Genomic DNA, 15,743 nt, shown 5'->3' with positions numbered 1-15,743 from the left:
TGTGAGGATTAACTGTACAACCTAATAAAACTAGATTAAACTAGAGTAGTTAAGAAAAGATGAGATTACACCAAGATAGACGATTATACGAATACAAAACTAGACGTCCAAAAATAGGTCCACATATATAGGGACACTATGAGAAAGATGAAACTGCCAATCAGTGAGGAAATAATTGTGTTTTCAATCAATAGCGCTGAGAAAATCCAGTACCATCAGGCGATGATGGGAGACGACACCTGACCTCGACTTCAATGTAAACACAAAAATCTATCTAGAATTACAGCTCTAAACGTGAAAGCCAAAACAATAAAATGCCTAAAACAAAAAAAAAAAAAGTTCTTTCCCCACTGAATTGTCGTCATTCACCAAACATGACAAGAATATTTTCATGACTTTTTGAGAGGTAAGGATGCTTAATAAAGACCATCAACAAAAACTGTCTTAAAAAACTAACCTTAAATGAAAAGATTAATAGCAGATTTCATTAAACTTAAGAATTTCTGTTCAACACAGCCTGCCAGGAAAGAAGAAGATATCTGCAACGCATATATAACTAACAAAAGACTCCAAACCAGAGTACATAAAAGCCCACAAACTGATAAGAAAAGAAAGAATAACTCAGAAGAGAAATGCCAAGAGATTTTAGCAGGCTTGTCATATAAGACAGACACACACAAAATCATATGAAAAAGTACTGAATCTTATTAGACTTCATAGAAATATGCATTAAAACCACTTCTGCTCATTTACACTCCCACCAACAGTGTAAAAGCGTTCCTATTTCTCCACATCCTCTCCAGCATCTGTTGTTTCCTGACTTTTTAATGACTGCCATTCTAACTGGCGTGAGATGGTATCTCATTGTGGTTTTGATTTGCTTTTCTCTAATGAGCAATGATGACGAGCTTTTTTTCATGTTTGTTGGCTGCATAAATGTCTTCTTTTGAGAAGTGTCTGTTCATATCCTTTGCCTACTTTTTGATGGGGTTGTTTTATTTCTTGTGAATTTGTTTAAGTTCTTTGTAGATTCTGGATATTGGCCCTCTGTCAGATGGACAGATTGCAAAAATTTTCTCCCATTCTGTAGGTTGCCTGCTCACTCTGGGTTTAGGGAAGGGATAGCAACAGAAGAAATACCTAATGTAGATGACGGGTTGATGGGTGCAGCAAACCACCATGGCACGTGTATACCTATGTAACAAACTTGCACGTTCTGCACATGTATCCCAGAACTTCATAAAAAAAAAAACACTTCTACATACATATCAGAAATGCTAATTTTAAAAGGCTGAAAATGCATATGCTGGCAAACATGCCAAGGCACTGCTGATTGGAGTAGAATTTGGTACACCACTTTGCAAAACCATGTGCAGGGTCTACCATAGCGGAACTGCATAACCCAAAACACAGCAGCTCCACTCCTAGGCACACCTGCAACAGCAATGTGTGGATGTATGCACCAAGAAATATAGTCAAATATGACACAAAAGTATCCTTCATGATGGGCAAAACTTAGATGTAACCTAAAAACCCATCAACAGGAAAACAGATAAAAACCGCACTATATAACACCCAAATGGGTGGGTAACAACCACACAACAACATGGATGTATCTCATAAAGAACATGGAGCCAAAAAAGCACCTGCCCAAACACACTCCCACCTCGGTAAATTTTCTAGGCACTCTTGCCAAAAATCAATTAACCATAAATTTCAGAGTTTATTTCTGGATTCTCAATGTAATGCTAGTTCCTGTAAATGCTGATTACTGTAAATCTGCATTAAGTTTTGAAATAGTGAAGTGCGAGTATTCAAAGTTTGTCCATCTTTTTCAAAATTGTTTTGGCCATTCTGGGTCCCTTCAATGTCCATATGAATTTCAGAATCAGCCTGTCAATTTCTGCAAAGACATCAACTGGGATTTTGAGAGGGGTAACACTGAATCTATAGATCAATTTAGGGAACACTGCCTTTTGAATAACATACTTCTAACCATGGGCATGAGCTGTCTTTACATTTACTTTGGACTCCTTAATACGTTTCAACAATGATCATGGCTCACTGCAGCCTTGAATTCTCGGGCCCTAAGCAACCCTCCTCCCTAAGCCTCCCAAGTAGCTAGGACAGCAGATGTGTGCCACTGTGCCTGGCTAATTCTTTAAATTTTGGTCTATGTTGTCCAGGCTCGTCTCAAATTCCTAGTTTTATGTGATCCTCTCGCCTTGTCCTCCCAAAGTGCTGGGATTACAGGTATGAGTCATCATGCCCGGCCTTTAAAAGTATTTTTAAAAATGTCATATTCAGACTCTTTATGTCCTTATTCTGTCTTATTTTCTATGGAGTACTCATAAACAAACTAGATAATTTCAAATAATTATGGACACTTTTTGTTTCTTTTTGCTTCCCCTCAAAACTAGGGGCACCACAAGAGCAAGGAGCCCTGTGTTCTCCTAACACCGCATGCCACGGTGTGAACGCACAGCTGCTTCTCTGACCAGTCACCCACCTGGGATATAGGGACTTTCTGGAATTGAGCTACTGTGAATAATGTAGATACAGACATTCCTGCACAGGTTTTTTTGTATCAACATAATTTAACATTTCTCTGTGATAAACGTCCAGGAGTGCAACTGTTGGGTAGTATGACAGTTACAGTTTTTTTTTTAAGAAACTATCCAGCGACTTTCCAGAATAACTGTATTATTTGTATTTCCACAAGCAATATACAAGTGATCCGCTTCTTCACATTGTTTCCAACTTTTGGTATTGTCACCATTTTTTCATTTTAGCTGTTCTGATAGATGCATACCGATATTTCATTGTGTTTTAATTTGCATTTCCTGATGACTAATGATGTTGAATTCCTGTTCATGTGTTTATTTTTTTATTTTTTGAGATCAGTCTTGCTCTGTCACCAGGCTGGAGTGCAGTGGCGCAATCTTGGCTCACTGCAACCTCTGCCTCCCGGGTTCTAGCGATTCTCCTGCCTCAGCCTCCCGAGTAGCTAGGACTATAGGTGCACACTACCACACCCAACTAATTTTTATATTTTCAGTAGAGATAGGGATTCACCATGTTGGCGAAGATGATCTCGATCTCTTGACCTTGTGATCCGTCCCCTTCGACCTCCCAAAGTGCTGGGATTACAGGTGTGAGCCACTGTGCCCGGCCCATGTGTTTATTTTCTATCTGTAAATCTTTGTCAAAATGTCTCTTGAAATCTTTTGCTCATTTTCTAATTTCAAATTTTTTTTTTTTTTTACTGTTAAGTTTTAGGAGTTTTTATATATTCTAGACAGAAATCTTTGTTGAATATATGGTTTACAAATATTTTCTCCATCTGTAGCTTTTCATTGCATTCACATGGTTTTCACAAGGCACACATTTTTAATTTTAATGATATGCAATTTATCAATTTTTCCTTTTACACATTGTCCTTTTGGTATCAAGTCTAAGAAATATTTTCCTATTCCTAGATTCTAAATATTTTTTTTTTCTAAAAGTTTTGCAGTTTCACATTTTACATTAAGTCCATGATCTTTTTTAACCTCAGGATGCCCAGCGCCATTTGAGAAGGCTACCTTTTCTCCACTTAATTGTTTTCACACCTTTGTCTAATTCTGGTTTCTCTATAATGTTTTGTTAACCTTTGTTTCTATCCTTCTTCCACACTATGTTGACTAATGTAACTACGCAATATGCCTTAACATCAAGGGTGATTCCTCCCACTTTATTTTCCTTGTCAAAGTTGGTTTAGCTATTCTACAACCTGTGCCTTTCCCAATTAGTTTTAGAGTAAGATTATCTATGTCTTTAAAAATAAGAAGAAAAAAACCCTGCTGAGATTTTGATAGGAATGGTATTAAGTGTACAAAACAATTTTGGGAAAACTGGAATGTAGAATGCTCCAATCGAAAAGAGATGGGTCTATTTACTTATGTTTTCTTAGATTACTTTTATCAACACATTGATAAAAGTAATCAGCAGATTACTTGATAAAAGTTTAAGTTACAGCAGATTACATTGATAAAACTTTCAGCAGATTTCATTTTCATTGCAATGACTGTAAGAGTACTGCATTTTTAATTTCTGTGCCCACATTTTCATTGTTATTATATAAAAATGAGGTTCGTATTTGTGCATCAATCTTATAACTTGACACCATGTTGAACTCACTAGTTCCAGGAGATTTTCTATAGATCCATTGGGGTTTTCAACATATATGTATATGTATTTATGTACATGTATACATAGTTATGTCATCTGCAAATTGAGACATTTTTATTTCTTTTCTAATCCATCTTTTATTTTCTTGCCTTACAGACTAGAAGTGCCATTGAATAATAGTAACAGCAAACATCCTTGTCGCCAGTCTCAGAGAGGATGCATTCAGTCTTACACCATTAAGAATTTTGTAGATTCTTTTTAAACAAGATATTGTTACTCTCCCTCTAATCCAACCTGCTCAGAGTTTTTATCATGAATGAGTGTTGGGTCAAGTCAAATGGTCTTCCTGCAACAACTGATTGTGTGATTTTTCTTTATTCTGTTGATAGGGTAGATTACACTGCTTGATTTTAGAATGCTGAACCACATTTACACACCTGGAATAACCTGTACTGGGTTGTGATGTATTACTCTTCTTTATATACTGCTGATACCAACTGGGCTGCAGTTTTCTTTTATTGTACTTTTTTCTGGTATTGAGATAAAGATACTCCTGACCTCATAAAATGAGTTGGGTAGTGTACCATTCTCAATTGTTTTCTGAAAATAACTGTGCAAAGTTGATGCTAAGTCTTCTGTAATGGTTTTAAGGAATTCTCCTGGACCTAGATATTTCCTTCCTAGAGCTTTAAATTACTAATTCAGCTTCTTTACTGGCTACAGGACTATTGATATTGTCTATTTCATTTTGACTGAGTTCTCATACTTTATGGTTTCAGAAGAATTTGTCCATTTCTTCTATTTATGAGCATCAAGGTGTTTGTAGTATTTCATAACTGTCTTTTTAATGGCTGCAGGATCTATAGTGAAAGCCCCTATTTCATTACTAATACTGGTGATTTGTGACATCACTTTTTATTTTGATCAGTCTTGCTTGCTAAAGGTCTACCAATTTTATTAGCTTATTTAGAAGAACCAGCTTTTGTATTGATTGATTTTCCATCTTGTCTTCCTATTTTCCATTTTACTGACTTCTACTTGTATCTTTATTATTCCCTTCCTTCTGCTTGCCTTGGTTTAACTTTGCTGTCTTCTCCTAATTTCTTGCAGTAGGGGTTTAGATTACTGACCCAAGACCTCTGCTTGTTTCCCCATAGGAGTTTCATGCTACAGAATTCCTCCCAGCAGTGCCCTTACACGCATCCCACTTATTCCAGAATGCAGAATTTTCACTTTTATTCAGCTGTTATGTATTGTTTCCTTGAGACTACCTATCCTATAAATTAATTCAAAGTGTGCTGTTCACTTTCCACGTTTTAGAGTTTTCCTGCTGCCTTTGTTACTGATTTTTAACAATTCTATTACAGTGAGAGAATACACTCTGTGTGATTTCAATTCTTTTCAATTTGTTGAGGTTTATGGTACAGAAAATGGCTTATCTTGGTGAATGTTCTATAGACACTTGAAATAAATGTGTTATCTCCTATTGACAGATACGGTGGTCTATGCATGCTAGGCAACTCCTGCTGGTTGGTCCTATGCAAATCTTCCACATCACTGCGGAGCGTCTATCCACTACTTTTATCCAACGCCTGAAGGGTAGTGCTGAAGTAACCACTTGTAACTGGACCTGTCTACTTTTTTCAGCTCTGACAGCTGTTGATTCACGAATTTTATGGAACTGTTGTTTGGTGAGTAACAATTTAGGATCATTGTATCTTCCTGATGGATTAATCCTATTATTGTTGTATAATATCTCTTTTTGTCTGTGGTAATTTTCTTCACTCTGAAGTACACTTTCTTGGACATTAACATAGCTCCTACTACTTTTGTTTAATTTTACGTTGTATATATTTTTCTATCCTTTTACTTTCATCCTATCTATGTCACTGTATTTGAAGAGACTTTCGTGTACACAACATAGAGATGCATCTTGGGTTTTTTGTTTGTTTTTTATCCATTCTGTCTCGTATTTAGACCATTAGAATGTACATCTGCATTTTATTATTTGTTTTCAGTTGGTTTCCTCTGATATGTGTTCCTGGGTTTCCAATTTCTTCCTTCTTGCGTGTGACCTGAGCCCTTTTTACTCACACAGTCATGGACGTAGGCAGATGAGAGCACTTACGAACAAACTCCTTAACACAGACACAGGTGTCCTGCGTACTCATGTGGTCAGGGATGAGACAGATGAGAGCACTCCGAATGCACTCCCCCGACATGCAGGCTGCACCTCCAGTCACTCTGCACACCGCCAGCTCCCCCGACATGCAGGCTGCACCTTCAGTCACTCTGCACACTGCCAGCTCCCCCGACATGCAGCCTGCACCTTCAGTCACTCTCCACACCGCCAGCTCCCCCGACATGCAGCCTGAACCTTCACTCACTCTGCACACCGCCAGCTCCCCCGACATGCAGCCTGCACCTTCAGTCACTCTGCACACCGCCAGCTCCCCCGACATGCAGCCTGCACCTTCACTCACTCTCCACACCGCCAGCTCCCCCGACATGCAGCCTGAACCTTCAGTCACTCTGCACACCGCCAGCTCCCCCGACATGCAGCCTGCACCTTCAGTCACTCTCCACACCGCCAGCTCCCCCGACATGCAGCCTGCACCTTCAGTCACTCTGCACACCGCCAGCTCCCCCGACATGCAGCCTGCACCTTCACTCACTCTGCACACAGCCAGCTCCCCCGACATGCAGCCTGCACCTTCACTCACTCTGCACACCGCCAGCTCCCCCGACATGCAGCCTGCACCTTCACTCACTCTGCACACAGCCAGCTCCCCCGACATGCAGCTTGCACCTTCAGTCACTCTCCACACCGCCGGCAGCCCTGACAATCTCCACGTTGGACCTTTGATGTTTTTCTTACAGCTTCTTCGTACATTGATCTAAACTTCTTCTTTTGTAATGCTTTTACTTCTATTCACTTTTCCCTCTTAAATTTTTTAACTATACGAATTATATCCAATAATTATGTGTAATATAACTACAGCTGGCCCTCTCTATCCACGGGTTCCATAGATGGGGATTCAACCAAGCATTGAGAGAAAATATTCAGAAAAAAAATAAAAATAAAAAATAAGAATAAAACAAAAATAAAAAAATACAGTATAACTATTTAGATAGCATTTCCATTGTATTAAGTACTATAAATCAACTAGAGATGATTTAAAGCAGAGGTCCCTAACCCTGGGCCTTTCAAGAATGGCGCTGCACAGCAGGAGGGGAGTGGAGGGCAAGGGAGCATGACCTCCTGAGCTCCGCCTCCTGTCAGATCAGCAGCAGCATTAGATTCTCACAGGAGCAAGTACCCTATTGTGAACTGCACACGCAAGGGATCTAGGTTGCACACTCCTCATGAGAATCTAATGCCTGATGATCTGAGGTGGAACAGTTTCATCCCAAAACCAAGCCCACCGAACCTTGGTCCATGGAAAAATTGTCTTCCATAAAACTGGTTCCTGGTGCTGAAAAGGTTGGGGACCACTAATTTAAAGCATACAGAGGATTTATTGATGCATAAACTATTCAATTTTATATAAGAAATTTCAGCATCCGTGGATTTTGGTATCCTTGGTGGGGTCCGGGAACTACCCTCTCATGGATATTGAGGGATGATTATCCCTGTAGGAGGAAGTTCTGAAAACTGAAGCACAGTATTATGAACAGGTTTGAATACAATTCTGTGATGATATAAAATAATCTTGGTAATGCAACATTAAGCAGTTAACCATCTTATTTCAGAAAAAATATGACTTTGCCTGCACACACTGAAATATACTTTAGCAAAACAATATACAAAAATCTAGATTTTTCTTCACATACAACAAATCTTACACAAGGATATTATGATTCAAAATACATGTCTCAATTTCTTTCAAATTCAGAAGTTACTTATAATCAGGCTAAACATTAATAACTAGCATACATAGGTCTAAAATATATTAAAAAATCATCAACCTTTTCCACTATGATGAGGTCTCCAACTTGTATGTCTGAACTCTTAACTTGCACTTTACCTTAAAAAAAGAAGAAGTACAGTCAACTCAAGGAAACAATAGCACACCCAAGTTCAACTTTCAATTAAAAAATAATTACTTTAGAAATAAGCTACAGAAAAAAAAACTTTAGAAATTTCCCTATACTTGTACTTTCAGACAGTCACTAATAATTAACTTCTCTTAGTAAACTGCCAAACACAAATAATTTTTTATCTCCCAATAAAAACAGAGGGAGAATTTCTTCACAGTAATTTAAAAGGGGACTACACTCAGAAGATTATTCTCATGTTTTGTAATTGTTTCAGTTCCAAGTCAAGTTAACAATGATCAGAAATATTACTAAATGATTTTAGCATTAAAACTTAACACAGAGATGTAAAAATCCTTAAGTTAATATCATAAATGGCATTAATTAGCACATAACTGACCAAAAAAGAAATAAAGCAAATTATATGTAAAATCACCCTCTATCAATAGCTTTACCAACACAGGAGAAGACTGAAAAAGTTATATCTAAAACTTCATTACTAAAAGTGATTTCTCTATGTGAATAAATTCTTATCTACAAAACATCTAATGTAGAATAGTCGTTGACAAAGTTTCATATATACTTAAATATCATGTATAATATGATGTAGAGTAGATGAATGTTGCATACATGATTTGAGACATACTTAGGTAACAAAACAGGCAAATTCATTCCCTCCCTTCCTCCCCTTCTGTCTCTGCCCCTCTTTCTCTTCCTGGGCCTCTCCCAACCTCTTTCCCTCACTTCCTCACTCTCTCCCTGTCTCACTCTCTTTTAAGACTAGCAATGGCCTTGTGTGTTAATTTTTACATTTTTGTAATTACTGTCCTAACAAGGGAAAATGTTCCTTCCTTTTACATTCAGTTTATGTTGACAGCTATCAAAAACTAACATCACACTCGTTACATTGACTTTTAGACCCATATCCAACTTATTAAAAGATCGTATTTCCCAAACACCTCTTCAAGCAGCTGTATTTCAGTAGTATCACACTGTTCCTAAAGATTTGGATATATCAAAACTTTTATATGCATTATGTTGTATTTTTTTCTACATGCCTCAATTATACAAGCCAATAAAGGCTGAAGCTATTTTTATTTATATTATAAAATAGCAATGCTCTTTAGAATTACGTGTGAAACAAATCTTAACGGAGCTTTAAAATCATTAATTGTAATAAAATGTCCACTTTAATTCCTATGAGCATTAGGAGCTTCAGGCCTCCTCCCCCACTGCTATGCTTTTCACAGCAAAGCATCCGGCAGTAGAGATGCCCCACTGACCTAAGTTCCTACTTCATCATCTAATTTCACTCTCTCTCCTAGCTATCCAATTCACCCTTCTTTCCTTCTATTTTTTTCACATTCTCTGTAATCAACACATCTTAAAAGGAGAGAAAAAGAAACACTATAGTCATAACACATAATACAGTAAATAACTTTAAAACATTTTGAATAGAAAACATATCCTTTCTGACTCTGTAATTAAGATCTAACATTTCTGAGAGATTTATTATTCTGTAACACGGTAAGAGAGTTAACATATTTAATAGCCTTTAATTTTCAGGCATTATATAGTGATCACGATTAATTTCTATGGAAATTACCTTCAATTACATGTTTAACGAAAAAAGTTTATGATCAAATACAGCATAAAAAGTTCTCAAAATGCTATTACACAATGAACAAAAGTATTAGAAAGCTAAACAGAGTACAGTAACAAAATAGTATGACCACCTGCCTTATATATCTGCTCAAAGTACACATATCTAAATTTTGAAGAAACGATCATATTGTTATCAAGTCCTAGCTTCTTGAATAACTTATTTGCTGTCCTCTTTGCCAAAGAACATTTAAGGCACTGGACAGAGAAGACAGGGGAGGAAAGTTACCCGCTTTCACACACCTGTCCACCAGTGAAGGTCCAGCATGAATTACCTTTTCTGCCACATTCTAACAGCCCACACTTACATTAAGTATTTGATTTCTGGCCAACACTTTGTTGACGGAGCTGACAACTGATCCTAGTAATATACTAATATCGGATTTGAGAGAGGCTGGTAAAAACAGAAAAATCTCTCAATTTTAAGAGTCACTGGGCACATATAAAACACATAACTGTCACCTGGCCTCAATAATCTTACAGAGCAATCGACGACACAAAGTGTTTAGGAAATGGACACTCAAAATTTAATAATCTCAGAGTTGCACTTGATAGAGAAGGAAGCTCTAATACAGTAGCAAAGACATCAATGTAAATGCTAGTATTTAAATCTAATGACATTTTTTTCTTAAAACTATCCTATTCAATATACTATCAAGTGCACACTCAGTAAGTCGTGTATTATTAGCTTTTTGTTTTTTAATGAACTAGTTGATAGTGACCAAGTATATTAGTCTGTTCTCACCCTACTAATACAGTCAGACCCGAAACTGGGTAATTTATAAAGGAAAGAGGTTTCATTGCCTCACAGGTCAGCATAACTGGGGAGGCCTTGGAAAACTTACAATCAATAATGGTGAAGGGAAAGCAAACACGCCCTTCTTCACATGGTGGCAGCAATGAGAAGTGCCGAGCAAAGGGAGAAAAGCCCCTTATAAAACCATCAGATCTCGTGAGAACTCACCCACTATCACAACAGCATGGGGGTAACCACTCCCATGATTCAATTACTTCCCACTGGGTCCCTCCCATGACACATGGGGATTATGGGAACTACAATTCAAGATGAGATTTGGGTGGGGACACAGCCAAACGGTATCACCAAGTAAGGTAACAACAGTACTTTCCACTCTCTAAACTATTTCAATTAAATATTTCCACTAAATCTTTCTAGCAATAAATGTTCCCTTCCATTATTTTTCAGAAACATAATAGCATAAGTGGGTTTTTCCTCATAGAGGAAAAGCATTCCTCTCACTTGTTCCCATGAACAACAAATTATATGGGCTCCTCTGAGAAAGATCCAAATGTATACCAAATAACTACCTACTCTTTTTTTTGCTGCTGTTTGAGATGGAGTTTCACTCTTGTTGCCCAGGCTGGAGTGCAGTGGTGCAATTTCGACTCACTGCAACCTCCGCCTCCTGGGTTCAAGTGATTCTCCTGCCTCAGCCTCCCAAGTAGCTGGATTACAAGCACCCGCCACCATGCCCGGCTAATTTTTTTTTTGTATTTTTAGTAGAGACAGGGTTTTGCCATGTGGGCCAGGCTTGTCTTGAACTCCTGACCTCAGATGATCCACCTGCCTTGGCCTCCCAAAGTGCTGGGATTACAGGCATGAGTCACCATGCCTGGCCATAACCACCTGTTCTTATACCAATCCAATGCTTCTTAAACATATAACCTGCCCACCAACCCCACTACCAGTCATTAATTTCTGCCTGTGTAAAGAAAATATAATACTATAATTTCCCTAATTCCAAATGAATGAGTTGAAAAAACTAAAAAAATTCCCCCAAAAAAATTCCATTCTATGATAATTATTTAGAAGATAATCATATTTGTATCAAAAAATATAAGTTCCTCAAAATGGACCCTAAGTTCACTGCCAGGCTTTACCAGCTGGCTCCTCCATCTCTGTCGGCCCCTGCTCTACCTCACTGGGAACCTCGTCCCTCCACTTACTCGCAGAAGCTCCCAGCACTTGCTCCCTTGGATTGAAATCCCTCCCTTCCCAGACTTAATGACACAGCAAGTCTAACCTCTGTGAAGCTTTTTTTACACATTAACACCAGTAATATTTTATATATACCTGTAAATAATGTGCTTAAAATGCTATCAATATTTAAATATCTGAGTATCCACTAAATTTCAGATCCTACGATAGGTTTAAAGGGTAACTGAAATATACTTTTATGACATGTAGTTTCTTCTTTCCAAATGCATATCCAAAATTTACCCATATTAAATTAAACTCATGGAGACAGAGAGTAGAAGGATGATTACCAGAGGCTGGGAAGGTTAGTGGGAGTTGTCGGGGGAAGCGAGGATGGTTAATAGGTATGAAAAATAGAAAGAATGAATAAGACAATATTTGCTAGAGCAACAAAGTGACTACAGTCAAAAATACTTGTACATTTTAAAACAACTAAAAGAGTGTAAGTGGACTGTTTGTAACACAAAGGATACATGCTTGAGGGGGGATGGATACCCCATTTACCCTGATGTGATTATTACCCATTGAATGCCTGCATCAAAATATCTCATGTAGCCCACAAATATATATACCTACTATGTATTCACAAAAATTTAAAAGATAAAAATAAAAACAAAATAAAATACAGCCACTTTGGGGAAAACAAGATGATAATGGAGCTGAAAAATTCTTACTGTCCCAGTGATGTAGTAGCTGATGTGCCACCGCAGCGCAAGGAGGGAGTCACGTGTTTGCGGTATAAAACATCCTGCTGCAAAACATCCACAGCACTGCAGCTGTGTCAAAGTCTAGCACACTCGATTATGTACTGAACAGACTTGATAATGATAATAAATGACCACATTACTGGTTTGTGGATTTACTATAAAAAATTAAGCCATTTTAAAATCAAGGGAACTTACAACCTAAGTAAAATGTCCTAAGCAGTTAAAATGAGTCAATGTCATAATGGATTAAGGCACATAGCAAAGTAAGACCTACTAAACACAAATACTAGCAACTAAGGATAAAAATGTATTTATATCCACACACACACACACAAGGTATGAGTGATAGATAATTAAGTAACTTTTTAAATTATTTTCTGTCACCCAGTCTGGAGTATAGTGGCACAATCATGGCTCACTGTGGCCTCGATCTCCCTGGCTCGGGTGATCCCCCCACCTCAGCCTCTGGAGTAGATGGGACTACAGGTACGCACCACCACACTCGGCTAATTTTTGTATTTTTTGTAGAGATGAGATTTCACCGTGTCCCCAGACTGGTCTCAAACTCCTGAGCTCAAGCAATCCACCCACATCAGTCTATGAATACGGCATGAGCCACCACACCCGGCCAATACTGATTTTTTTTTTTAATGTAAGAACAACAATAATGAACAGAAGGTTCTAATACTTCTAGTAATTAATCATTACATCTTAATATCCATCCATTAAAGTGAAATAAAGTATAACTTACTTTTCTATAAACAAATTTAGTTGAGATGATAGTTTACCACCTCACAAGTAAACTAAATAAATATGCTGATCAAAGTAAACAAAACTTAGATCTCTAAGATCTTCAACTGCAAAAGCAGGTAGACTCATTGCCAAATTACTCACATCCATGTATCTCTGTAGAGTTTGAGGCATATCGTTTAAGTAAGTAAATGGGATGTGCCAAAGCCCTAAGCAGGTACACAATAAACATTTCGTGATGAAGTGGCTGAGTGAACAAACTAGGATTCCTCTCCATTCTGCTTGCAAAGGTGTGTGAAATGTAAGTCAAAAACACTAAGGTCCAGGCTGGAGCTTTCTCATGTAAAACTGTGTCATTTGAGCATATTAGTTTCTTTGCAGGCCACAACATCCACATATTTCATATAAATGTTCCTAAAAATAATTCCAATAAACTGAGTTGAATAAAATTACTGTTATCTTCTAGCTAATTCTAAAATTTCTTACCTAATGAACATAAATACTGGTAAAAATTCTAGTTGAACAAAAAGTTACAATTTATCTTATGATGTAGATGGCATTACTACTCTAGGCTGAAGCGAATTCAAATGGATGAAACCCTAAAATATATTAAAGCACTGAGAACATACTTCAAGAAAGAAGTACAGCAAACCTCCACAAAATCTGAAGACAGTACTTAACCCATTTCCTCAACACCTACTACATTCCAGTTCCTACTGCAGGCACCTGTGCTACATTAGTGACAACGGCACACCTTTAAAGGGTGTATGGCATGCTGGAATGTAGCAGGTGCTATGGAAAAATGAGGGCAGAGCACACGGCCCAGGATGCTGGTGGAGAGCAAAGGTGGGCATCTGTGACTGTTGCAGGGTTAGGAGAGGACGCCTAGAAAAGGAGGCATTGGAGCCAGGAGTCAGGAAACAGTGCGGAGGCCACGAACAGGCATCTAAGAGCATGCAGAGGCTGAAGGAAGGGCCGGGGCAGAGTTCCTGAAGGAGAACATGCCTGCATGCTGAGAAAAACTGAGTGTCCAGAAAGGAAGGCAGTGACGGGGGATATCCAAAAGGAACAGAGAATGCCCATGTTTACAAAGTGCCCTTCGAGCCAGACTGGAGAAGCCCATGACCCACAGAGCACGTTTGGCCTCACGCTGGGGAATAACCAACCCCATGGAGCATGCCCCAGATCTGTCCAATGATGCAACAAAGCAAGGCCTATCCAAGTAGCTGAACAGCATCCCAAAACAATACTCAACAATATTTGCAGGAATATAAAAATATCCACCACCCAAAAAGATAAAATTCACAATGTCTGACATCCAATAAAAAATTAATAGGCATGCAAAGAAGCAAGAAGATATGACCCATACGAGGAGAAAAACCATTCAATCAAAACTGACCCACAACTGACACAAATGTTATAATTAGCAGACACGGACATGAAAATAGCTACGAAAACTGTATTCCCAGACCAGAAAGTGAGAGACATGAAGGATACAAAAAAGACCCAAATCAAACTTCCAGACACAAAAACAATGCTTGAGATAAAAAATACAACAAATGAAATTAAAGTATGATATGGTTTGGCTGTGTCTCCACCCAACTCTCATCTTGAATTGTAGTTCCTATACTCCCCACATGTTGTGGGAGGGACCCGGTGGGAGGTAAATGAATCACGGGGCGGTTACCCTCATGCTGTTACCCTTGTGATAGTGAGTGCATTCTAATGGTTTTGTAAGTGGCTTTTCCCCTTTTTGCACTTCTCCTTGCTGCCACCATGTGAAGAAGGACGTGTTTGCTTCTCCTTCCTCCATGGTTGTAAGTTTCCTGAGGCCTTCCCCAGCCATGCTGAACTGTGAGTCAATTAAACCTCTTTCCTTATAAATTACTCGGTCTTGGGTATGTCTTTATTAGCAGCGTGAGAACAGACTAACGCACAATAGAATAGACCTTGTGGAAGGAAAGAACAGTAAATCTGAAGACACAGCAATAGAACTGTGCAAAATAAAACGGAAAAAAGAATGTAAAAGAAAAATTTAAAAACATCAATGAATGTGTCACTACCTCAAACAGTCTAATACAGGTATAACTGGAAACCTTGACACTGGAGAGGGAAGAAAAAATATTTGAAGAAATAAAGGCTAAACACTTTCCATATTTAATGAAACTTATATCCCACAGATTCAAAAATTTAAATGAATCTCAAGCATAAAAAAATAAAGAAAATTACACCTAGGCACATCATAATCAAATCGCTCAAAACCTGTAACAAAATATTGAAAGCAGAGATAAAAGACAACTAACCCCCAAAAAACAACAAAACACTGCTGAGAAAAAAATTTTAAAGGGGAAGATGTATCTCACACATGGGTCAAAAGATTAAATATTATTAAAATGTCAGTTCTCTGCCAAATGGATTTA

General features: G+C 38.0%; 1 protein-coding gene across 13 annotated transcripts in view; it reads right to left on the bottom strand.

Moving 5' to 3' along the window:
• ATP9B (ATPase phospholipid transporting 9B (putative)) overlaps positions 1-15,743 on the bottom strand; it is a 308,184-nt gene that overhangs the window by 228,050 nt on the left and 64,391 nt on the right. For all 13 annotated transcript variants that reach the window (XM_031003705.3, XM_031003706.3, XM_063699327.1 and 10 more), the window contains one exon: positions 8,140-8,198. In XM_031003705.3, the coding sequence (XP_030859565.1) occupies positions 8,140-8,198 (59 nt within the window). The remainder of the gene's footprint in view (positions 1-8,139; positions 8,199-15,743) is intronic.

The sequence above is a fragment of the Gorilla gorilla genome, chromosome 17 (assembly GCF_029281585.2).
Source record: "Gorilla gorilla gorilla isolate KB3781 chromosome 17, NHGRI_mGorGor1-v2.1_pri, whole genome shotgun sequence".
NCBI lineage: Eukaryota > Metazoa > Chordata > Mammalia > Primates > Hominidae > Gorilla > Gorilla gorilla.
The sequence above is the reverse complement of the archived record's forward strand: the minus strand, read 5'-3'. Positions and strand labels throughout refer to the sequence as shown.